Genomic DNA, 27138 nt, shown 5'->3' with positions numbered 1-27138 from the left:
TTTTGTATAGACTTTTATCGTATAAAATCTTTTTATACGATTCGAACAAAATTGAATATTTTTTTGTCTTCATTTTTGTCTCGCAAGATTGTTGTTTGCATTTTAACTCCGTTTAGTTCTACATCGATAATAATGTAATTTTCGGAAAACAGATTAGCATTTAATTTTTTTTTCTTATAAAATTTCTTAAAAGATAAGATCAAACTTTTTAAAAATCTAAAGACAATTTTTCTGTAAGTTAATTATCCAAATATAATTTCAGAAGTCAGACAGATTTCTATTATTATTATATTTTATTTTTTTAAATTACATTATCCCATTACGGACAGATGTTCGCATAAGTGAAACGCATTAATTTTTGCAGGTAAATTCAAAAAACAAAGACGAATAATCCTTTTTTTATCTTTTCCTGACATTTTTATAATTTTTAAAACGAGAAATTTGATTTTTGAATACTAAACTGTAAAAATAAAAAATGGTAGGTAAATGAAATCAATCTTCTGAATGTTACATACAGTTTTTAATTTTTTAAATGAAGAATAAATTAATTCTGTATGAGATTAATAGTATTAATATAGTATGGTTCGATGTCATTAACTTAATTCGGGAATGTATAAACATTAATTTGTGTTGTGTTAACTTTGCTCTAGCCATAAATTACACACAATCGTCGCAGCTTTCTCCAAATGGAGATATTTATTATAGCTCCTCGTGATCATGTTTATACCTTCCAAGAACAATTAGTTATTGAAAGAAATTATTTAATTATATTGATATATTAGCTTTAGAGCCATACGTATTGAGTCATTTCAGTTTAAAATTGTTAGTTTTACAGCAGTTATAATCGGTTGCTTAATAATATAATTAACAGTGTTACTGTTGTCGGAAGTTTTTGCCAAATCGTAAATATCATTTATAATTTAAAAATGTTTAATCTTGGAACTTTTCCAATCAGACTGAGTAGCTCTTCAAATTCAATCATTTACAATGGATATTGAGTTAAATGTTTGTTGTGACAAGGCAGAAATGTTATTGGATGCGAGATTCAATATAGTTCTGGATTTTTCCAAAAATAATCTTCTTGGATATTAGATAGGTTCATCTCATCACACTCAAACAAAACCGTAATTTTTTTTTTATCTTTATGAAACTTTACGAGGAGCGAAATAGGCTCGTAATAAAAGCGAAAAAAACAACATACAGTAGAATGATGGAGCTATGAATTTTTATCTTATTGGGTAATAAATAGCGAGTAATAACTGATCAGATAGGTTTAATATTATGTAACTCGTAATATTAAACCTATTTGATCAGTTATTTTACTGAAGGAATCATGTATTTTAGCTTTAAAAACTTTCTCTTTAAATTTATATATATGCAAATTCATAAATAATGATGAAAATGTGAGGGTTTTTTTAATATACAAACATTATTGTTTTCAAAGCAGCTTTACTTTGTTTTTGCGGAAATAAGATGACCTAATTCGTCTTTTCTTTATTGGACTGTTTCAAAATATGCACTTTATTAGAGTTAATGCAGTATTTTTTTTTTTAATAAAGGATGTTTTAATTAGTGACATCTTTAAGGATTATTTTTCAAATTTTAACTAATAAAAAATTCAGTTATGAAATCTTTTTTGTGATGATTAAAAATCTAAATCTTTTTATAATTGCACCAATGCTTAACCTGTTTTTTTTTTCGTTATAAATTAAGCGTAATTAATATATAGGAAAATACTCGTCTGATTTAAACTCTACGAATAATAATCAATTTTCAGTTATATGTCTTGTTGATGAACGGCGTTGTTTAATTTAAACAAATCGACGGCATAAATTAATCTAATCATAGCTTGTATTATTTACTACTGTGTATCAATTAATTTTAGTTTTAGCGTACTAATAATTAAGATTTTATAAACATTCATTTTGAAAGTAACTATTTTTTTTTTATTGTTCAAATACGTAGATCAATATAAAAAAATAAGTTTATAAAAATTTGCATTATTTAATTAAAGCTTCATTCCTATAAAAACGAATTGCTTTAGATTAGATTGTCATAGTTCTAGCATCGCATTTCGTGTTACACTTCAGTCTAAACTTTCTTTGTCATATAAAACTTAATTTGGCGTCGAGGAGCTCATGCAGTATGGCGTCTGTGCTGCGGTGCGGTTTTGTGTCTGGACAGGAACTGGATTTTTTTTTCTCCCCTTCTTTTCGTGGTCCTCCTCCGCCCGGTTCTGTCACTCAGCCTGTTTTTCAATGAATACTTCGGGGTGATCCCTAGGTTAAAGACGGCCGGGGCGTCATGCTGGCCACCCTCTTTCGTGCTGATAGCCTGAAAGCGTTAGTCCATACATTCATTGATCCTGCACTCCTTCATGGTATTACTGGAGATTTCTTTATCTCTGTAAAGCTTAATTTTCTAATAAATTAATTTTCGCAAAAGCAACAATTTTCAAATATAAAAATATTAACAGATACAAAAAAAGATATAACCAGAATTAGCGTAAAAAGTAAAATTTAATTGTCAAAATGGTTTTCTTTTCAATGTATCCTATAGTTTCCTAAGAAATCCGAATTGCATTGCATATTTTACTTTGATAGATAAAAAGAACTCGTACACGTTAAGAGCCATCGTTGACGTTCCCTTTCTTCAAGTTCTTTAAATATTCCAATTGTCATATTCTACAATATTTATTCCGTGAAGCGTATCCTAATAAAAGAGGAACGATTTAATGGTTGTCTTTCATTTACTTTTCCTTTGCAGTAGTCAAGTTGGCACGGCAACCGTTTTCATGCCAAGAGACTTTTCGGATCGATTCCCGGTTGAATCTTGGTCTTTCTCCTGTCCACAGTCGGGTAGAGAGGCACACCCAATCTCTTTTATAATAGGTATGGGATTAATCCGTGGTTAAGGACGGTCAGGTTATAAATATTCAACCAGATTAGGAAGATGATTGTAACTGGAACAATTATAATGTCCAAATAAATATATATACATATATACATAGATTTAAATATGATTTATTAACTATAGATTTATTTTTTAGCTTGTTTAGTATATATTATAAGATAATCGCATAAATCCATCAATCTTACACAAGTATTTGAATTCAATATAAAATTTTAATATTGTAAAGAGGACATTTTCACCTGGAGAATGGTCTTAGATAAAAAAAAAAAATTTGCTGTTAAATGTATTATAACTATTCTGGGGATGTGAGATGTCTAACAATTTATTCATTGGTTTTGCGCTATCTCTATCTGCATTCTTTATAAATGGATATAAGATTTGACTGAATATTTTAATACAATGGATGTCTCAAATTTTGCCTTTTTAAAATAGGTTTTTTTCGTATTTTTAAGTAAAAAACACATCAATTTTCTTGAAATATTTGGCACAAAAAGCTCCTAAGATCTGCTGAATTTTAGAGTCTGTATTAGTGATAAAATGTAGAGTAGTTCGAATTTGTGTTTTTATGCTTTTAATAGTAAATTAATTTTTTAAGGAAATTTTTAATTTTACAGTACGAACAAAGAAAATAAATGAGAATACTGTACAGTACAGTAGTAGAACATATTTTGCAAAGTTTGTTTATATGCTCTGATCCGAAGCATGCTTTAATAATTAGTGCATTGAAGTGATTCCATTCATTATATATATATATATATATATATAAATTACATTATAAATCATTCGTGATAATAATAATAAATGTTTTTTCTCTAAAGTAGTATCATCGAGCTGGTAAAGGGAATCTGACTACAGCTTCGAGAAGTTAGCATTAATTAACTTGCTTACTCTTTCATTTTCGTGCCGATGTTTCAAGCCAAGTAACTAGTTAAGATTTGTTCTCTGTTATGGATGGTGCGAAATTTCCGAAGTAGAATTAACGTTAACTTTATCTCGCTTACTAATATTTGTTTTCTTTCTTTTCTATCATTCTTCGAGATAAGTGCTAAAGCACTGGACTATTATCTCTTGCATCAGATAAGGCAATCCGGTTATCAGACTGTTTGTCGTTCTTGCTCTTCAATTTCAATCTTAAATAATCGTTAATTAAATTCTCATTCTTGAAATGGGAAATGTAAAAATATTGATGCGTGATTTGGAAAAAAGTTTCGTTTTCAATCTCACAAATTGACCAGATGGCAATGACAAGCAATACTTGTCTAGTTAGACGTTTTTAGTCACTGCCTTGAGATTTTAGGATCGTTTCTCCGGTCAATCTCCTCTTCTCCACATCTTCATTCTTCTCGCTAACCGGTCTCTCTCCTACCATGACTGGTTAGCCCACTCCGAATATATATTATCGCGTTAAATACTATGTAACCTTCATAAAAAGGGGAAAAGAAGGAAAAGAACTATTGATTAAAGTTTTTCTGCTTTTAAAATGTTAGAATAACTAGAGAGGTTTAAAGATTTATCTATCGTTATTATGTTTGGTCTAATGCCTCGTATTCGACTTATAAAAAGCGAAAAAATGACATTTGATAATGTTCGGTCAGATACGCGAAACTATCCATTACGTAGAGATAATTGCATTGCTTCAAGTTTAAAAAAATGAAACATTACTCAGTTAATTATAAAATGAAAGTTGCTATAATTACAAACGATAAAATGGCCGTATCGTGAAAACAACTATCCCGTTTCAGATGGAAATTTATTAGTACAATGACATAAAATAAGGTTAGAAGCGATCGAAAGTGAGGATTCCTCTTTATATACAGTGTGCGTGCGTGCGTGCGTGCGTGTGTGTAAAATCATACTTAAGATCGTCATGCTGGCCACCCTCTTTCGTTCTGATAGCCTGAAAGCGTNATTCCATTCATTATATAAATATATATATATATATAAATTACATTATAAATCATTCGTGATAATAATAATAAATGTTTTTTCTCTAAAGTAGTATCATCGAGCTGGTAAAGGGAATCTGACTACAGCTTCGAGAAGTTAGCATTAATTAACTTGCTTACTCTTTCATTTTCGTGCCGATGTTTCAAGCCAAGTAACTAGTTAAGATTTGTTCTCTGTTATGGATGGTGCGAAATTTCCGAAGTAGAATTAACGTTAACTTTATCTCGCTTACTAATATTTGTTTTCTTTCTTTTCTATCATTCTTCGAGATAAGTGCTAAAGCACTGGACTATTATCTCTTGCATCAGATAAGGCAATCCGGTTATCAGACTGTTTGTCGTTCTTGCTCTTCAATTTCAATCTTAAATAATCGTTAATTAAATTCTCATTCTTGAAATGGGAAATGTAAAAATATTGATGCGTGATTTGGAAAAAAGTTTCGTTTTCAATCTCACAAATTGACCAGATGGCAATGACAAGCAATACTTGTCTAGTTAGACGTTTTTAGTCACTGCCTTGAGATTTTAGGATCGTTTCTCCGGTCAATCTCCTCTTCTCCACATCTTCATTCTTCTCGCTAACCGGTCTCTCTCCTACCATGACTGGTTAGCCCACTCCGAATATATATTATCGCGTTAAATACTATGTAACCTTCATAAAAAGGGGAAAAGAAGGAAAAGAACTATTGATTAAAGTTTTTCTGCTTTTAAAATGTTAGAATAACTAGAGAGGTTTAAAGATTTATCTATCGTTATTATGTTTGGTCTAATGCCTCGTATTCGACTTATAAAAAGCGAAAAAATGACATTTGATAATGTTCGGTCAGATACGCGAAACTATCCATTACGTAGAGATAATTGCATTGCTTCAAGTTTAAAAAAATGAAACATTACTCAGTTAATTATAAAATGAAAGTTGCTATAATTACAAACGATAAAATGGCCGTATCGTGAAAACAACTATCCCGTTTCAGATGGAAATTTATTAGTACAATGACATAAAATAAGGTTAGAAGCGATCGAAAGTGAGGATTCCTCTTTATATACAGTGTGCGTGCGTGCGTGCGTGTGTGTAAAATCATACTTAAGATCCTCCAGTATATAAGGATTTATCGAGCAAATAATTTTCCAGTGACATTTAAAAAATATTTATCAATCCTTTAGAAATTTTAATTGAACAGATAAGTGTACAAGTTAAATATCGTACAGCACATAACATTGTATAGTTTTTATAACAGCCTTAAATAGTGAAAGTTTGTATAATTTTCGACAATCTCGCGAGTATAAGTTAATCGCTTTGATTGTGGTTACGCAGTTACTTTTGTTTTCACTTAATCATTAAAATTATTTTTAAAATATGTTAAAGTAGAAATGTGTCCTTCAATCTCTCCCAGAACGTCGAAAGGAAAAATCGATTAGATTTGTCTACGAAAGTGGTACTATTCAATTTAGTTTTATATAAATTTCAACACAGGAATCAATTTTAAACTTTATCTCGGTTCTCGATAACATTAATAAATCATACGAAATTTAAATGTGTACAGATTTCATAATTAAAAATACCCCAAGTGGTGAGATCTAGATAAGTACTAAGCATATCAAATAGATTAATTGCTCTTTAACATAATATATTTGAAATTACATTTACGAATATTATATATAATAAATATAAATTCGTTAATTCACGGACTACTCTAGAATACGTATTACTTTCATATTATTAATAATTTTACCATTACTATGTTGCATTTATAAGGTTGAAATGTATAGGCATCTTTTGTAATGAGTTCAATGTCCTGCTGATTTCCGTCTTTTCCTTTCATTTAATAAAATTTCCGGGCTTGTTTGTTTCCATTTTTATTTAGAGTCGGACTAATCTTTACGATATTTCAAGAGAATACTCGTTTACAGTAATAAATATTTCAAATTATTGGATTTATCGAATTAATGCTTTGTTTACGATATAATTAAACGTTTCTTTTGCCGTGTTGATTGATACATCCCTTCTGTACATTATATTTTTCATTCAGTGTTTTCGTGAAGGTGAATATTCTTACAATTTATTTTATTTGTGTACAGATTTTTTCCCGATTCTTATCAGTAAATTTACATCGAAATTGTTATATATTTACAAATCCGCTATTTGACAGATAGGCTAGCCTCTTTTTATTACACATTAAGATTATACATTACCAGGAATCGTTATCATTCTTTGGGGTACTTTTTTGTATATTTAAGTATTTTATAAGATCTTATTTTAATATGTAATAAAATTAAAGATGGAAAAGTGATTATTAATTAAAGTAATTCGGTTTCAATTCTTTTTTAACTGTATGAAATCTTTTTTCCTCATTAATTAGAATTATAATGTTTATATTAACCTCATCATTTTAAAATGCAAAAGAAGAAAATTAAAGCTTTAGGCGATTTTTTTTAACTTTAAATAAATTTACTGTTAAAATTTTTGAATTATTATTATTTTTTTTATAACTTTATAAATCACTTGTGCTTTTAGTCACTATTTTGTTTTTTCAGTTATAAAGAAAAAATTTGTTTAAATATTTTATCAAATATTGTATGAATATTTTTAAAAATCTCATTTATCTTATCGAATTCTTTTTCATTTGATAAGAAAAATACTTCCTTCTCTTTATTCTTTACATATTTTAAAATGGATGATATATCTAAAATACAGAAATTTTTAGAAGCGGATAAAACATGACAGATTATTAATAAATAATATTTTTTAAATTTATTTTTTACACAATTTTTAAAAGTTTAAGTTAACTTTATAAATATTTAAAGATTTCACGTGTAACTATATCGTTTTAAATACGTACAGTTAAAAAAAAATTAAAAGCTAATAATTAGGATCAGTATCGACTTTTAAAGAATTTTTTTACTCCGTTTAATCATTCTGAAAGTTTTTTTTTAAGTCGAAAATAAATTTTAATTAATCACTTTATGCCTGTTTGAATAAAATAACGTAGCAGTCTACCGGGCACCTTGCTTTATTTGATCAATAGAATAGAACTAGACACCAGCAAATGAGGTCATCTTACATTAACATGATATTTATTATGTCTCTTTTTTTAGCATATATATATGTTCAATTCATTCGATATAATCTGGCTTTATTTAATACGATTTGAAAATGTCAAAAATTAAACGATGTAAGTGTTCTTCAGCATTAAAAAAGTACCAATTTCAATTTCTGCAGCTTAATTACACATTATAAGAAAATTTTAATTAGATTAACAGTCAATTAACCTACGAAAACGTTTTAAATATTCATCTTTTATTATTTAAAGTCTGCGCTTCTCCTTTATTATTTAATAATTTAATATCGTAATTATTAATATTAATATTCGTTAAAATTCGGAATCATCTCGTATATGAAAGAATTTTAATCTATCGCGTGTTAAGTAATTCATCGTCGAGTAAAAAAATGATAAATCACTAAAATAAATTAGGGAACGTTTCATTTCGATGTTTTGTCGGGGTGGATTAGCTTTTATAGCAAGGGTTGCGACACATTTGATTTATTAATAAGTAAGAAAGTGATTTTGAAATAGGTAAGGATGTAATCTTTTAAAATGAATGGTTTTCTGTTGTTCAGGCGTGGTTGGTTATTGTGTTTATATATCCGAAACACACGAAAGCTATAGAAGGAAAAAGTGTTCGCGTTTTTTATTGGATGAAAAGGTTGTTAAGGGAAATTTACTTTAATATTATACAAAAATCTATAGAAATATTTTTATAGTCATCAGTTAATCATCTCCGTCTCTTATTAATGTAATAAATCAATTAATGAAGCTTTTACGAAATGTTTCGTTAACCAAAATACTTGGTAATCCGTAAAAATTGAAGTCGGTTTTGCTGTTTAATCGGATAAAAAATATTCTAGTTTAATTGGAGAACGAAAATGTTTTCATTAAAGTATTCGACAAGGAATATTTAAAGATTGACATAAGCTGCAGATTTTTAGTTAAATTTTTTCCGCGAGATTAATGGAATATATATTTTTTTCTTCTTTAAAACATGGAATAACTAAAATTGTATTAGCTTACTTGTCGTTTTTTTTTCCTGGACTTATTTTAAACACAATATATAAATTGACAATTCTTGAAAAATTGATTGAGATATAATTTGACAATTCGTTGGGAATTTAAACAATTACTAGAAAATGGTTGCTGTCAAGTTTGGGGCATTAAATTAGCAAATTTTGTCTTTTTAAAAGTATTTTTCTACGAGTAATTTTCTGAAAATTTAGGATTTCGAATTTTATAACTTCAATTTGACAATGTATAACTTTGTAACAGTTTCTGCATATATTTTGTATTTTGGTCACTACATCAAACACTTTTATACACTTATCGCTTTAAATTTTTTAATATATTAGATTTGTCTACATAAATTTTATGATCGAAGCGATTTTCTACTATAAAATTTCATAACTGTTTTTTCTTACTTGTGTTATAANATTAGTTATTAAATAAATTCTGTATTTAAAATAAAAGAAACTTTATAAAATCTTTATAAAATTGCTATTTTTTATTTTTTGATAAATTAAGAATATTTAGTTCATAATATTTAATGTAACTATAATTACGTAAATATAATTTCAAAAATTTCTTTTTCCATTTTAAATTACGTAGCTAATTTTAATTTTAATAAGAAAATTTAAATTTATACTATAAAGAAAATACGTAAGATTTAATAAAGTTTTTACTTGCTATTTTGGTGATTTTAGAAACAATTTTCCAATGGATAGTTTAAAAGAATTTTATTGTATTTTTTTACTTTCTGTCGCATTCGAAACAATAAGCTGTTTAGATAACTTAATTCTTATTGGGGTCGATTAGACGATTATAGGCGTAAAACTCAACGGCAGATGTTCTTCAGTACTTCCGACCTATTTAAAGTATAATTCGCCCACTGAGGACGGAGAAGTCACGCTTCCGTGCAAATTAATACTTCAGGTTATAATGTCCTTGAGGTAGATACATCGAATATTTTTTTAGATCGAATTAATGCTATATTAACATTAACGTAGTCGTTAGACTATTGCGTCACAGAAAATAAAACCTTAATTGTAATGTCACACATTCATATTAAAGTTTTGATTTTTGTGATTTATTGATTACATACTTAGAACAGTTTTCTAAGTCAGCAATATTTAAACACTAGAACATTCTGTATTTGGATTAATATCCAGATTTTTTGTATCCGTCAATATATGAAAAAGTACTTTCTTTTTCTAATCATTAATCATTATCTTGTTTAATATAATTTCTTTTTTTACACAGCTATAAGTTTTTTTGTTTGTTTTTATAATGCTAAGTTGGAGTTACTCAAGTCACTGTTATATTCTCTCTTAAGAAAAGTAGTACAAGTGACACTTAGTTTACAATTTAAGTAATTATTGTTTTGTAAGATTTTGTATAGACTTTTATCGTATAAAATCTTTTTATACGATTCGAACAAAATTGAATATTTTTTGTCTTCATTTTTGTCTCGCAAGATTGTTGTTTGCATTTTAACTCCGTTTAGTTCTACATCGATAATAATGTAATTTTCGGAAAACAGATTAGCATTTAATTTTTTTTTCTTATAAAATTTCTTAAAAGATAAGATCAAACTTTTTAAAAATCTAAAGACAATTTTTCTGTAAGTTAATTATCCAAATATAATTTCAGAAGTCAGACAGATTTCTATTATTATTATATTTTATTTTTTTAAATTACATTATCCCATTACGGACAGATGTTCGCATAAGTGAAACGCATTAATTTTTGCAGGTAAATTCAAAAAACAAAGACGAATAATCCTTTTTTTATCTTTTCCTGACATTTTTATAATTTTTAAAACGAGAAAATTGATTTTTGAATACTAAACTGTAAAAATAAAAAATGGTAGGTAAATGAAATCAATCTTCTGAATGTTACATACAGTTTTTAATTTTTTAAATGAAGAATAAATTAATTCTGTATGAGATTAATAGTATTAATATAGTATGGTTCGATGTCATTAACTTAATTCGGGAATGTATAAACATTAATTTGTGTTGTGTTAACTTTGCTCTAGCCATAAATTACACACAATCGTCGCAGCTTTCTCCAAATGGAGATATTTATTATAGCTCCTCGTGATCATGTTTATACCTTCCAAGAACAATTAGTTATTGAAAGAAATTATTTAATTATATTGATATATTAGCTTTAGAGCCATACGTATTGAGTCATTTCAGTTTAAAATTGTTAGTTTTACAGCAGTTATAATCGGTTGCTTAATAATATAATTAACAGTGTTACTGTTGTCGGAAGTTTTTGCCAAATCGTAAATATCATTTATAATTTAAAAATGTTTAATCTTGGAACTTTTCCAATCAGACTGAGTAGCTCTTCAAATTCAATCATTTACAATGGATATTGAGTTAAATGTTTGTTGTGACAAGGCAGAAATGTTATTGGATGCGAGATTCAATATAGTTCTGGATTTTTCCAAAAATAATCTTCTTGGATATTAGATAGGTTCATCTCATCACACTCAAACAAAACCGTAATTTTTTTTTTATCTTTATGAAACTTTACGAGGAGCGAAATAGGCTCGTAATAAAAGCGAAAAAAACAACATACAGTAGAATGATGGAGCTATGAATTTTTATCTTATTGGGTAATAAATAGCGAGTAATAACTGATCAGATAGGTTTAATATTATGTAACTCGTAATATTAAACCTATTTGATCAGTTATTTTACTGAAGGAATCATGTATTTTAGCTTTAAAAACTTTCTCTTTAAATTTATATATATGCAAATTCATAAATAATGATGAAAATGTGAGGGTTTTTTTAATATACAAACATTATTGTTTTCAAAGCAGCTTTACTTTGTTTTTGCGGAAATAAGATGACCTAATTCGTCTTTTCTTTATTGGACTGTTTCAAAATATGCACTTTATTAGAGTTAATGCAGTATTTTTTTTTTTAATAAAGGATGTTTTAATTAGTGACATCTTTAAGGATTATTTTTCAAATTTTAACTAATAAAAAATTCAGTTATGAAATCTTTTTTGTGATGATTAAAAATCTAAATCTTTTTATAATTGCACCAATGCTTAACCTGTTTTTTTTTTCGTTATAAATTAAACGTAATTAATATATAGGAAAATACTCGTCTGATTTAAACTCTACGAATAATAATCAATTTTCAGTTATATGTCTTGTTGATGAACGGCGTTGTTTAATTTAAACAAATCGACGACATAAATTAATCTAATCATAGCTTGTATTATTTACTACTGTGTATCAATTAATTTTAGTTTTAGCGTACTAATAATTAAGATTTTATAAACATTCATTTTGAAAGTAACTATTTTTTTTTTATTGTTCAAATACGTAGATCAATATAAAAAAATAAGTTTATAAAAATTTGCATTATTTAATTAAAGCTTCATTCCTATAAAAACGAATTGCTTTAGATTAGATTGTCATAGTTCTAGCATCGCATTTCGTGTTACACTTCAGTCTAAACTTTCTTTGTCATATAAAACTTAATTTGGCGTCGAGGAGCTCATGCAGTATGGCGTCTGTGCTGCGGTGCGGTTTTGTGTCTGGACAGGAACTGGATTTTTTTTTCTCCCCTTCTTTTCGTGGTCCTCCTCCGCCCGGTTCTGTCACTCAGCCTGTTTTTCAATGAATACTTCGGGGTGATCCCTAGGTTAAAGACGGCCGGGGCGTCATGCTGGCCACCCTCTTTCGTGCTGATAGCCTGAAAGCGTTAGTCCATACATTCATTGATCCTGCACTCCTTCATGGTATTACTGGAGATTTCTTTATCTCTGTAAAGCTTAATTTTCTAATAAATTAATTTTCGCAAAAGCAACAATTTTCAAATATAAAAATATTAACAGATACAAAAAAAGATATAACCAGAATTAGCGTAAAAAGTAAAATTTAATTGTCAAAATGGTTTTCTTTTCAATGTATCCTATAGTTTCCTAAGAAATCCGAATTGCATTGCATATTTTACTTTGATAGATAAAAAGAACTCGTACACGTTAAGAGCCATCGTTGACGTTCCCTTTCTTCAAGTTCTTTAAATATTCCAATTGTCATATTCTACAATATTTATTCCGTGAAGCGTATCCTAATAAAAGAGGAACGATTTAATGGTTGTCTTTCATTTACTTTTCCTTTGCAGTAGTCAAGTTGGCACGGCAACCGTTTTCATGCCAAGAGACTTTTCGGATCGATTCCCGGTTGAATCTTGGTCTTTCTCCTGTCCACAGTCGGGTAGAGAGGCACACCCAATCTCTTTTATAATAGGTATGGGATTAATCCGTGGTTAAGGACGGTCAGGTTATAAATATTCAACCAGATTAGGAAGATGATTGTAACTGGAACAATTATAATGTCCAAATAAATATATATACATATATACATAGATTTAAATATGATTTATTAACTATAGATTTATTTTTTAGCTTGTTTAGTATATATTATAAGATAATCGCATAAATCCATCAATCTTACACAAGTATTTGAATTCAATATAAAATTTTAATATTGTAAAGAGGACATTTTCACCTGGAGAATGGTCTTAGATAAAAAAAAAAAATTTGCTGTTAAATGTATTATAACTATTCTGGGGATGTGAGATGTCTAACAATTTATTCATTGGTTTTGCGCTATCTCTATCTGCATTCTTTATAAATGGATATAAGATTTGACTGAATATTTTAATACAATGGATGTCTCAAATTTTGCCTTTTTAAAATAGGTTTTTTTCGTATTTTTAAGTAAAAAACACATCAATTTTCTTGAAATATTTGGCACAAAAAGCTCCTAAGATCTGCTGAATTTTAGAGTCTGTATTAGTGATAAAATGTAGAGTAGTTCGAATTTGTGTTTTTATGCTTTTAATAGTAAATTAATTTTTTAAGGAAATTTTTAATTTTACAGTACGAACAAAGAAAATAAATGAGAATACTGTACAGTACAGTAGTAGAACATATTTTGCAAAGTTTGTTTATATGCTCTGATCCGAAGCATGCTTTAATAATTAGTGCATTGAAGTGATTCCATTCATTATATATATATATATGGAGAGAGATTCATTATTTTTTTTATGGCTGCCTTTATACTTCGAATTCACTTTTGTGAATAATTTCTGCTCGTATCATTTTAAATTATCATGTGTGGAGCTTAGCAACAACGAGAATGAATTTGTTTCACTCTATCAATCGATTTAAATTCTGTATAATTTATTCAAATTTAAATATTTTTATGTCGTGTTGATTTATAAGACAAATCAAATTTTATCAATAAACTATTAAATGTTTTAAGTGTTTTATTTGCGAATCTAACAACGTTAACCTGTGGTTTCTCTTCATTGTTCTACTTTTTTGAGTATCCTAAGCTGCAAATTTAGGATTGTCACGAAACCATAAAAGTAGATTAGTGTAGAAGTTGTGTGTGTGTATATATATTTCCCCATCTTACTTAGTTGCTTGTTTTCCTTCAGTGATAATTCTATTACTTTCAACTGCTGACATTTTGAAGTCGTTTCATGTGACGAAAATTCATTCATCGTCTTTTATAAAATTCTTTTATAGTTCAAAAAATATATAAGGTATTCGAATGAACGATTTCTGAGAAAGATTTCGAAAGTGTTTCGAGAATTAAAAAAATGTTACTATAATTTTTAAAAAATATTTATTTTCCGAGAAAATTCTTCAGAAGCTATTTTTGTTAGTTTAAGCCAAAAGGCGGGCGTGATTTCTTCTTAAGGTGACATCCAGATCGATTTAACTCCTTAAAAAGTGGACAAAAAATAGATGCTCGAGCAGATACGGAGTTTGAAGTGTTAAAAATGCTTTTATTTGTTGTTTAAAATTTTTCCAATTCTTTAGAAACGCATTTAACTATATCTTTTGTCGAAAATAAAGTGTTCTAATATCGAATATTTTATCCGCTTTCCAGTAACGATAAAAACCGGTGTTTAATCACACTTTTTCCCCTGAAGAAAAACCTTGATGAAGGCTCCCAAATGATGTTTCGAGCGTTGTTTGTGTACTGAAAGCCAAGCCGGCAATTCATTTAAGCGACTTATTATATTACAAGAAGCGTGATTGTTATCGTTACATACTAGAAAAACTCCTAAATCAATATTATCCAAAAAATTAATTATATTTTAAGCGACAATTTGGGATCTACCGATCGAGTTTACTCGTAGTCGAAACTCATTTTGCACATATTTTGNCTGATATACTTGTATTTAAAAATTTTCTTCATTTTTCTCATTACTTATTATATTAAATCAGTATGAATTAACTTTCCTCGGCATTACATTATACAAAATATTTTGGTTCCATTATTTTTCGTATTTTACATAATTTAATTTAATTTGATTTAATGTTTACAAATTATACAAATAAACACTAGTTTTCAGTTTTATTAAATATTTACAATTATTGCTACATGTGATCTTAGTGATGAGCTTAAATGAATTAATACATTTTTTTTTTTTTCATTTCACTTAGATTTGTTTGTTATTTATTATACAACTCTTATATATTCATAATTTACATAAATGTGGTCTTAACATTATTGTAAGTTGTTTGTTAAGAAAGGCTTAGTGCCTATATTTTTTTAAGTTAATTATTTTTAGAGCGCAAAGAGTTAATGTATTTAGATTATACAGTTTACCATATATATATTGTTTTAACGTCAAGTAGAACAATTATTTAGATATAGATTAATCTGTAATTATCAGTTGTGGTGGTTATGTGTAAAAATGTTAAACAAAATTTAATTTTTTTTAATTTCTTAATACATTTATGCAGTTTCTCTAAAGAGGTAATGGTTTAGTAATGATGATAATGATTTATTGCTCATAGTCTATATTCTTATCGTGAATAATTAAATTATAGTTCAGTGGTTATCAATTACACAAAATTGATCGACAGTGTAGAAGAGATATATTGGATGCTTTTTTTCCTTATTATTGAAAAAGTTTAATCATCCGTTTTGGATACTATATTAATTGTCACAGTTACTATTTGTTATAGACTTAAACGCAGTCTTATGTGCCAGCATAATTGGTAATTGATATCCTTCAATTCTTTCAAGTATAAAATTTTTATTAAATGGAATTTTGAAATTTTCTTTCTGAATTTTACTTAAAGACATCCAATTTTTTACGTCGAAGCGGATTAGAATTATTACTATAATTAAGTTGCACTCTAAAAAATTTTTACCTTCTTTAAAGAGAAAAATCTTCCACAAAAAGTTTTTAAAAAATTGAAATTAAATAAGATATACTCGGAAACTGTAAAGTGTAAAAAAAAAAAAACTATTTGAGTTGTAATGATTTAAGACAAAGAACAGAGCGAATTTTATTGTCGAGTTTGTTTCAAAAGGAATTCTATCCTTTGACGTTATTATATAAGCTAGAAGACGACATATCTGCGATGTCATTGTTCAGGTTTTGTCATGTTTCTTTAACGTATTTTTTCTTCTTTTTTCTGTTTCTACTGCGTTTCTTTTAATAGAAAAACTCGAAAAGCCATTTTCGATTATTAAACAAGAGAACAATTATGCAATATATATTGAATAGAATCTTACAGTATAAATTTAACAATTTGATTGGTACGATATGCAAACTGTTCAAATTTTGCATGTTTCTACATCTGTTAATTATCTTCACTAAACATTTAAGCCCTACAGATGCAGTCTAAATTAACGTTTAAATGTCTTTGTTTATATCTCTCGTTCAAAAACATGTTTACGAGTTGTAAATGTTATTACTCGCCATTCTTTAATCATAGAATTCCACTAAATTTATAGGCAATATCTAGAATTAATGGTCTCCTCGCTCAATATAATGGATTGTATACTTAATGAAAATTTTGTTTAATACGATCTCGTTGTTTTAACGAACTTTAGCATTTTCTAATGAGAATGTTGATTACATTATTATATGGCAAGATAAATTTATTGTCTATTAACTTTTTTGATAATGCCACAACATCCGCAATTATCCATTGTAAACTTCAGGAAACAGTGAATTTATTCAGTTTCCGTGTCCCTTCCATTACTTATCGCTTTTATATCAAAATTTACTCGATCATGAGATAAATTGTGACGTGTAATATGAAAATACGGTTCGACTGACATTGAAAAACTGCATTTTTTATGTTAAATTTCCTGTTATGAACAAACTTACAAAGTTTAATTTTGAAAGAATAATTAAAACTTCTCAAAACTTGAATGGAGAGAAGTATTTTTTGTATTCTTGTCCTCGAGTTTCTTATAAATTCAAATGCTGCCAAGTTAAAAACAGTAACGAGTTAGCATATTTTTTATCGGTTTTCTTTAAATTTCAGACTCTTTAAAACATTTTAAGCATTTATTTTAGAATGTTTGGTTTTAATAATCATGTCTGTAAACGCCTGTAGTATAAATAGGCTATCCAAAATCACTATAAACTGACTGACCAAAATATAAATCGATAAATTGTTGATAAATGTCATGTACTAATTAAAGATGAATTTTCTTTTATATCTTAGAAAGTCGTTGAAGTAATCAAGCTACATTATTCAATTTTTTTCCATCTTATCTTTTGGAAAAAACCGAACCTAATGGAAATTTGACGTCACAAATTCCATTTAAGGAATTTCTGAAATGAAATCAAGTTAAATTGTGCTTACCGCTACATCAGTATCTATTTAGCTATGTAATGAGTCAATTGCTATGAATTTATTAAAATATAAAATCAGTTTTCGATTACGATACAACATAAATAAACCTTACGAGGGATTTATATCTTTATCTTTATTAAATTTCGTCTTCCTCTGAACGAAAATAATTATTAGACCGTATACGCTTTAATAGTAATTTTATTAGTTACATTGAATTTAATTTATCATAGTGGATGCAGTTCTCTGATGCTCGAAGTGTATAGTTTTAGTAAATAGAATCTCCAAAAATCTTGTATAGATCGCTAGAGATTCGGAATTTATATTTTATCATGTGAATAATTCATGTGTAACACAATTCTATTTGGGACGTCATCGTCTCATCAAATAAAACGTTATTTCTGAAAGTGACTGTTTGAAAATCCTTTTATCCGGATGGAATTTGTGTAAAAATTCTTTTGTCGTTTGTAAAATAATTATATATTTTGTTTAGAAATTTTTAGAAAATGCGTAATTTTTTTAAAGAATCAAAGATCGATATCGCAGTGATCCAGTGTAGTTTTTATATATTCTAAAATCTTTAAATTAAAAGGTGAATGATTTGTTTAGAAAGAAATGAAAATTTTCTGAGAGTTTCTCGATAGAAAATGGTGATAAACCGCCAGAGATTTTATCACATCTCTAATCTACTAAAGTTGAAGGAAACATATTTCTCGCTTGATTTAAGAGAGGAAATTTTTGCCTTGCAAGCTGTTAAATTAATTCTATATTAGGTTATAGGTTACGAATATAAAGTTCTACTTAAGCTTAAATAATCTTCTTATCGTTTCTCTCGTGGCATTTTGAATTTGGTTGATTTTTTAAATATATACTTAAAAATATATCTTGTTACGTTATTGGTATAATTTTTTAAAGCAAAAAAATGTGCGTAACGTATAACCCATTATTTGTAATGAGAAACTGCGAGTTTGATCCAGTATACGGATCATAAATTTCCACTTAACAGGGTAATGAATAAGTGAATTTTCTTCCAGACGTTCAAATTAACAAGCTAGACTTAACAGCTATAAAATTTAATAAAAATGTTAAAATATCTCAGCATTCTTTTAAGGTCGCATCTCGTTTTCACATTTTATATTTAATACGATAAAAATATTAATAAAGATGTATTGAGGTATACAGTATGTAACATAGGAAAGAAAAGCTTAGCTTCGGTTTCTCTGTTGGAGGCTTATGTAACAAAAGCATGGTATAACATAAAGAAAGAATAGCATATCGTTTAAACTCCACAGAATAAATATGAAGTAGACGAACGGGAAAAAATGCGCTTATGTAATAAGGAGGAAAAGTCAATCGATTATTACGAGAATTTTATAAGGATCGAATTATCTTTTAATGTAATTCTGATTTAATAATTTGTTATATGAGCGCTTGGTTTATTTTCTATCATCAGAAATAACTTTCGAGTATATATATCGTGTAAGAGATAAAAATATCACGCTCCAATACATTTTTCTTTTGTGCTGTCTCTTTCCTTTAGCGTCTTACGTAAGCTGGCATATTGTCGTAGAATGATTTATGAAGGAATAAAATATTATTTTATACGTGTAGCTTGTAACTCGCATCGAGAAATTTTAATGCAGAATTCTTATCGAATTTCTGTAATGCGAATAAACATCTGCTAAAGAGATTTTTAAGTATATGGAAAGTCGTGCTCATTGTTTGCGGCCAAATTACAATGTGATTTATTTCGTGATGCGACGTAACGTCTGTTTATAACTAGAATTAATTATGAATTTAATTCAGTATTCCGATATTAATTTGCAAGCGTTATCATTATAATAATGTATACAAATTGTTTAATTTATTAAATAATTGCGATGATTTTCAGCTATTATTTAAATTAACAGTATAAATTATTCATGTTTTAACATATTCTGACGGATAATTAACCGATTCTATAAAATGAAGCTGTTACCAGAAAGTTAAATCTATATATTTTTTATCAATTTGAAGGCGTATAAATTTACATAACCTATATCAGAGAAAATTTCACATTTATTTTGAGGTTAATTGTCGGCTTTCGATGTACTAATTATAAATTCATTTTCTTTTTTCCCGGGTAATGTTATTTAACGAGTTTATGGCGTGAATGTCGTTTTACATGCATTTAAACTGTGATTTTAACATCTGCATATTATATACATATAATATAAAGTATAAGTAAAGACTTATAGAATAAAATTTTCATAAAAATTGCTTTTTATTGAGATAGAGTTTAGATTAAAAAAACAACAAAAATACAGAAATTTATTTATTTTAATGGAAAGACAAGTATTTTTTTTATTCCTATCTCTTCCAGATGTTGCTTACAGTTGATAATCACCACTCAATTTATTTGACAGAAAAGGGAAGTACATATACTTTAGTTGATGGTAGTATGAGTAGAATGAATAAATAATCTTCAAGTATATATGTAATTATTGTGAAAATTACATGACTTTCTAATAAAAGTTTAAATGTAGAAATGTTGATATAAAAATATTATAAATATTAAAATATATAAATAACATATTTTTTTACAAAATGTTTTCTTTATATAGAAATTTTGATTTTAAATGAATGTAATAATTACAGTTAAGAAAAATTNAGTCTTTTATATATATATATATATATATAAATTACATTATAAATCATTCGTGATAATAATAATAAATGTTTTTTCTCTAAAGTAGTATCATCGAGCTGGTAAAGGGAATCTGACTACAGCTTCGAGAAGTTAGCATTAATTAACTTGCTTACTCTTTCATTTTCGTGCCGATGTTTCAAGCCAAGTAACTAGTTAAGATTTGTTCTCTGTTATGGATGGTGCGAAATTTCCGAAGTAGAATTAACGTTAACTTTATCTCGCTTACTAATATTTGTTTTCTTTCTTTTCTATCATTCTTCGAGATAAGTGCTAAAGCACTGGACTATTATCTCTTGCATCAGATAAGGCAATCCGGTTATCAGACTGTTTGTCGTTCTTGCTCTTCAATTTCAATCTTAAATAATCGTTAATTAAATTCTCATTCTTGAAATGGGAAATGTAAAAATATTGATGCGTGATTTGGAAAAAAGTTTCGTTTTCAATCTCACAAATTGACCAGATGGCAATGACAAGCAATACTTGTCTAGTTAGACGTTTTTAGTCACTGCCTTGAGATTTTAGGATCGTTTCTCCGGTCAATCTCCTCTTCTCCACATCTTCATTCTTCTCGCTAACCGGTCTCTCTCCTACCATGACTGGTTAGCCCACTCCGAATATATATTATCGCGTTAAATACTATGTAACCTTCATAAAAAGGGGAAAAGAAGGAAAAGAACTATTGATTAAAGTTTTTCTGCTTTTAAAATGTTAGAATAACTAGAGAGGTTTAAAGATTTATCTATCGTTATTATGTTTGGTCTAATGCCTCGTATTCGACTTATAAAAAGCGAAAAAATGACATTTGATAATGTTCGGTCAGATACGCGAAACTATCCATTACGTAGAGATAATTGCATTGCTTCAAGTTTAAAAAAATGAAACATTACTCAGTTAATTATAAAATGAAAGTTGCTATAATTACAAACGATAAAATGGCCGTATCGTGAAAACAACTATCCCGTTTCAGATGGAAATTTATTAGTACAATGACATAAAATAAGGTTAGAAGCGATCGAAAGTGAGGATTCCTCTTTATATACAGTGTGCGTGCGTGCGTGCGTGCGTGTGTGTAAAATCATACTTAAGATCCTCCAGTATATAAGGATTTATCGAGCAAATAATTTTCCAGTGACATTTAAAAAATATTTATCAATCCTTTAGAAATTTTAATTGAACAGATAAGTGTACAAGTTAAATATCGTACAGCACATAACATTGTATAGTTTTTATAACAGCCTTAAATAGTGAAAGTTTGTATAATTTTCGACAATCTCGCGAGTATAAGTTAATCGCTTTGATTGTGGTTACGCAGTTACTTTTGTTTTCACTTAATCATTAAAATTATTTTTAAAATATGTTAAAGTAGAAATGTGTCCTTCAATCTCTCCCAGAACGTCGAAAGGAAAAATCGATTAGATTTGTCTACGAAAGTGGTACTATTCAATTTAGTTTTATATAAATTTCAACACAGGAATCAATTTTAAACTTTATCTCGGTTCTCGATAACATTAATAAATCATACGAAATTTAAATGTGTACAGATTTCATAATTAAAAATACCCCAAGTGGTGAGATCTAGATAAGTACTAAGCATATCAAATAGATTAATTGCTCTTTAACATAATATATTTGAAATTACATTTACGAATATTATATATAATAAATATAAATTCGTTAATTCACGGACTACTCTAGAATACGTATTACTTTCATATTATTAATAATTTTACCATTACTATGTTGCATTTATAAGGTTGAAATGTATAGGCATCTTTTGTAATGAGTTCAATGTCCTGCTGATTTCCGTCTTTTCCTTTCATTTAATAAAATTTCCCGGCTTGTTTGTTTCCATTTTTATTTAGAGTCGGACTAATCTTTACGATATTTCAAGAGAATACTCGTTTACAGTAATAAATATTTCAAATTATTGGATTTATCGGATTAATGCTTTGTTTACGATATAATTAAACGTTTCTTTTGCCGTGTTGATTGATACATCCCTTCTGTACATTATATTTTTCATTCAGTGTTTTCGTGAAGGTGAATATTCTTACAATTTATTTTATTTGTGTACAGATTTTTTCCCGATTCTTATCAGTAAATTTACATCGAAATTGTTATATATTTACAAATCCGCTATTTGACAGATAGGCTAGCCTCTTTTTATTACACATTAAGATTATACATTACCAGGAATCGTTATCATTCTTTGGGGTACTTTTTTGTATATTTAAGTATTTTATAAGATCTTATTTTAATATGTAATAAAATTAAAGATGAAAAAGTGATTATTAATTAAAGTAATTCGGTTTCAATTCTTTTTTAACTGTATGAAATCTTTTTTCCTCATTAATTAGAATTATAATGTTTATATTAACCTCATCATTTTAAAATGCAAAAGAAGAAAATTAAAGCTTTAGGCGATTTTTTTTAACTTTAAATAAATTTACTGTTAAAATTTTTGAATTATTATTATTTTTTTTATAACTTTATAAATCACTTGTGCTTTTAGTCACTATTTTGTTTTTTCAGTTATAAAGAAAAAATTTGTTTAAATATTTTATCAAATATTGTATGAATATTTTTAAAAATCTCATTTATCTTATCGAATTCTTTTTCATTTGATAAGGAAAATACTTCCTTCTCTTTATTCTTTACATATTTTAAAATGGATGATATATCTAAAATACAGAAATTTTTAGAAGCGGATAAAACATGACAGATTATTAATAAATAATATTTTTTAAATTTATTTTTTACACAATTTTTAAAAGTTTAAGTTAACTTTATAAATATTTAAAGATTTCACGTGTAACTATATCGTTTTAAATACGTACAGTTAAAAAAAAATTAAAAGCTAATAATTAGGATCAGTATCGACTTTTAAAGAATTTTTTTACTCCGTTTAATCATTCTGAAAGTTTTTTTTTAAGTCGAAAATAAATTTTAATTAATCACTTTATGCCTGTTTGAATAAAATAACGTAGCAGTCTACCGGGCACCTTGCTTTATTTGATCAATAGAATAGAACTAGACACCAGCAAATGAGGTCATCTTACATTAACATGATATTTATTATGTCTCTTTTTTTAGCATATATATATGTTCAATTCATTCGATATAATCTGGCTTTATTTAATACGATTTGAAAATGTCAAAAATTAAACGATGTAAGTGTTCTTCAGCATTAAAAAAGTACCAATTTCAATTTCTGCAGCTTAATTACACATTATAAGAAAATTTTAATTAGATTAACAGTCAATTAACCTACGAAAACGTTTTAAATATTCATCTTTTATTATTTAAAGTCTGCGCTTCTCCTTTATTATTTAATAATTTAATATCGTAATTATTAATATTAATATTCGTTAAAATTCGGAATCATCTCGTATATGAAAGAATTTTAATCTATCGCGTGTTAAGTAATTCATCGTCGAGTAAAAAAATGATAAATCACTAAAATAAATTAGGGAACGNAGAATAAATATGAAGTAGACGAACGGGAAAAAATGCGCTTATGTAATAAGGAGGAAAAGTCAATCGATTATTACGAGAATTTTATAAGGATCGAATTATCTTTTAATGTAATTCTGATTTAATAATTTGTTATATGAGCGCTTGGTTTATTTTCTATCATCAGAAATAACTTTCGAGTATATATATCGTGTAAGAGATAAAAATATCACGCTCCAATACATTTTTCTTTTGTGCTGTCTCTTTCCTTTAGCGTCTTACGTAAGCTGGCATATTGTCGTAGAATGATTTATGAAGGAATAAAATATTATTTTATACGTGTAGCTTGTAACTCGCATCGAGAAATTTTAATGCAGAATTCTTATCGAATTTCTGTAATGCGAATAAACATCTGCTAAAGAGATTTTTAAGTATATGGAAAGTCGTGCTCATTGTTTGCGGCCAAATTACAATGTGATTTATTTCGTGATGCGACGTAACGTCTGTTTATAACTAGAATTAATTATGAATTTAATTCAGTATTCCGATATTAATTTGCAAGCGTTATCATTATAATAATGTATACAAATTGTTTAATTTATTAAATAATTGCGATGATTTTCAGCTATTATTTAAATTAACAGTATAAATTATTCATGTTTTAACATATTCTGACGGATAATTAACCGATTCTATAAAATGAAGCTGTTACCAGAAAGTTAAATCTATATATTTTTTATCAATTTGAAGGCGTATAAATTTACATAACCTATATCAGAGAAAATTTCACATTTATTTTGAGGTTAATTGTCGGCTTTCGATGTACTAATTATAAATTCATTTTCTTTTTTCCCGGGTAATGTTATTTAACGAGTTTATGGCGTGAATGTCGTTTTACATGCATTTAAACTGTGATTTTAACATCTGCATATTATATACATATAATATAAAGTATAAGTAAAGACTTATAGAATAAAATTTTCATAAAAATTGCTTTTTATTGAGATAGAGTTTAGATTAAAAAAACAACAAAAATACAGAAATTTATTTATTTTAATGGAAAGACAAGTATTTTTTTTATTCCTATCTCTTCCAGATGTTGCTTACAGTTGATAATCACCACTCAATTTATTTGACAGAAAAGGGAAGTACATATACTTTAGTTGATGGTAGTATGAGTAGAATGAATAAATAATCTTCAAGTATATATGTAATTATTGTGAAAATTACATGACTTTCTAATAAAAGTTTAAATGTAGAAATGTTGATATAAAAATATTATAAATATTAAAATATATAAATAACATATTTTTTTACAAAATGTTTTCTTTATATAGAAATTTTGATTTTAAATGAATGTAATAATTACAGTTAAGAAAAATTGTAACTAAGAAAATTTAAGAATCTGTTTCTGCTGAAAATCTATGGATTTAAATTGTATTTACTTACAACAAAAAGTTTTCATTCATATTTATGTTCAATACACATATTGAATTTTTATTTCTTGCTTTATTTTTTTATTTTGTATCAGTTTTGAGTTTCAAATTATGTAGAAAAAGGAAAAAAGTGAATTCATTTGAATACTTACAAACTCTCTTTAGAAGTCCATTTGTTTTATTTTTGAATTATAAAATTTAATTGCATTTTGAAAAATTGATAAAATATTTTATTTTCAGATATAAACGTGCAGTATGGAAATGGGCAGTTAATCGAGCGGAAGTAGCTCGTCGTTGGATATGGCTGCAGGCCCAGATTGTTGATTTGGAGCAGCGCATTCGAAGATTGAATGCCCTGTGTCAAAAATTTCATTCTGCAAAAGAAAGTTATAATTCTTTTCATTCTGCTGAATTAGAAGATAACACAAATGAAAAGTTTCAAAGCATATCCTCTGTGGACAATAATAATCACAAAGATAGTCATTGGATTAAATCAAATGGCTATAATATACAAAATGCTAAAAACTCCAGTATTTCAGACAGATCTGAACACTATCTTCCTGGTGTGAGTAGAACACGTCCGTTAAAAGCATTCAGGAAAAGAAAATTGTACTGGCTTACAGACATTCATCTAAAGGGTACGAAAGCAGCTAAGTTATCTTCAGTTAAATGCAGCTGTAAGAGTCAAGAAAATATGATTTCCTGTATATTATGTTCAGGACAATATAATAGAATACTTGCCTTAGACCCAGATGTAATGTCTGTATCAGAAAGAATTTCAAGATTAGAATCTTCCTATCATTCTGTATTATCATTTCAACAAGGTAAGATAATAATAATATCTGCAATACTATATTGAAAGAATTACTGTATTATTATAATAGTAACTTACAAAAGTGGTTTGCATAAATTTAGAGTAAAAATATTTAAAGTATTTGAAATTATCTGGTAAAACAAAAAAATGGATGATAAATGATTGCTACAAAATAGTAAAATTTATCTTTGCAATTTATAAATCTTTCATAACTAATCTGTTTCCTTGCAAATTGGCTTATTTTTATTTTGCTGTAACTAAATAGTGGGGCTGCAGAGTTGGTAAACCAAGCTCCAACTCTGACTCATAGAATTTTAGAAGGTCCTGCCTCTAAATAATTTAAAATATACTTTGATATTAACCTATAATGGCATTTCATCAGGCATTCTTATCAGAACTACTGAGATTATTTTTCCTTCAATGGTTATAGTAAAGTATTTAAAAACACTAGATTTAATCTGAGTCATCTTAGCCATTTTGTATGGGTCTTTTGACAATAAAAATTTAGAATTAGCTAGTACAGAATGTATTCAAATATAAATTTCTGAAAAGAAAATCAACAGTAATTAGTACATTAATGTGCAAAGAAAGATCATGATGTATGGGAATCATCATTATCATCATCATAAAATAAGATCTCACATTAAAGACGACTCCTATAATAAAAAATAGTAGGTTAATATTCCTATCAGGAGCTTTAACCTGAACCAGTATAAAGTACATAATTAAAAAAAAAAAAACAGAAGTTGGAGTCTGTCCATTTTTACTGACTCCAACTCCACTATAATAATGTATACAAATTGTTTAATTTATTAATTAAAAGAATAAAATTAAATCTACATTTAATATAAAATATACCAGGATATAATAATAGTTACTGTAAGTGCCAAACATAATAATGAAAATCATTAGGTTTGAATTGAGTTAATTACTCAATAATTTTGACTACAGATAGTGTTGCCATCTGCAGAAAACTTGAATAATTAATACAATTTGAAATGATAATTTAATAAAATTTAAATATTTATTTTAATTTATTTATATTGTAAATTATAAGTATCCAATCTTATTATTTAATATTTTTGTATATTTTACAAATAAAAATACTGTAATGAGTATCCTGAAAAATCTGCACAAGTTTTTATCTTGGAAAAAATAGAGAGGTTGAGGCAGACGTTGTAAACGT

The 27138-nt window shown here is 27.2% G+C and overlaps 1 protein-coding gene across 3 annotated transcripts in view; it reads left to right on the top strand.

Annotated features, from left to right (window-relative positions):
• Positions 1 to 26662, top strand: part of LOC111615585 (KAT8 regulatory NSL complex subunit 1-like) — a 103862-nt gene extending 77200 nt beyond the window's left edge. For 2 of the 3 annotated variants that reach the window (XM_023356987.1, XM_023356986.1), the window contains one exon: positions 25379 to 26662. In XM_023356987.1, coding sequence (XP_023212755.1) covers positions 25379 to 25997 — 619 coding nt within the window. In that variant the 3' untranslated portion in view covers positions 25998 to 26662. The remainder of the gene's footprint in view (positions 1 to 25378) is intronic. The other variant, XM_023356988.1, reaches the window with a different exon arrangement.
• The last annotated feature ends 476 nt before the right edge of the window (positions 26663 to 27138 follow it).

Source organism: Centruroides sculpturatus, unplaced genomic scaffold (genome assembly GCF_000671375.1).
Source record: "Centruroides sculpturatus isolate CEXI.00-Female unplaced genomic scaffold, Cexi_2.0 scaffold19, whole genome shotgun sequence".
In the NCBI taxonomy this organism is placed as follows: domain Eukaryota; kingdom Metazoa; phylum Arthropoda; class Arachnida; order Scorpiones; family Buthidae; genus Centruroides; species Centruroides sculpturatus.
The sequence above is the reverse complement of the archived record's forward strand: the minus strand, read 5'-3'. Positions and strand labels throughout refer to the sequence as shown.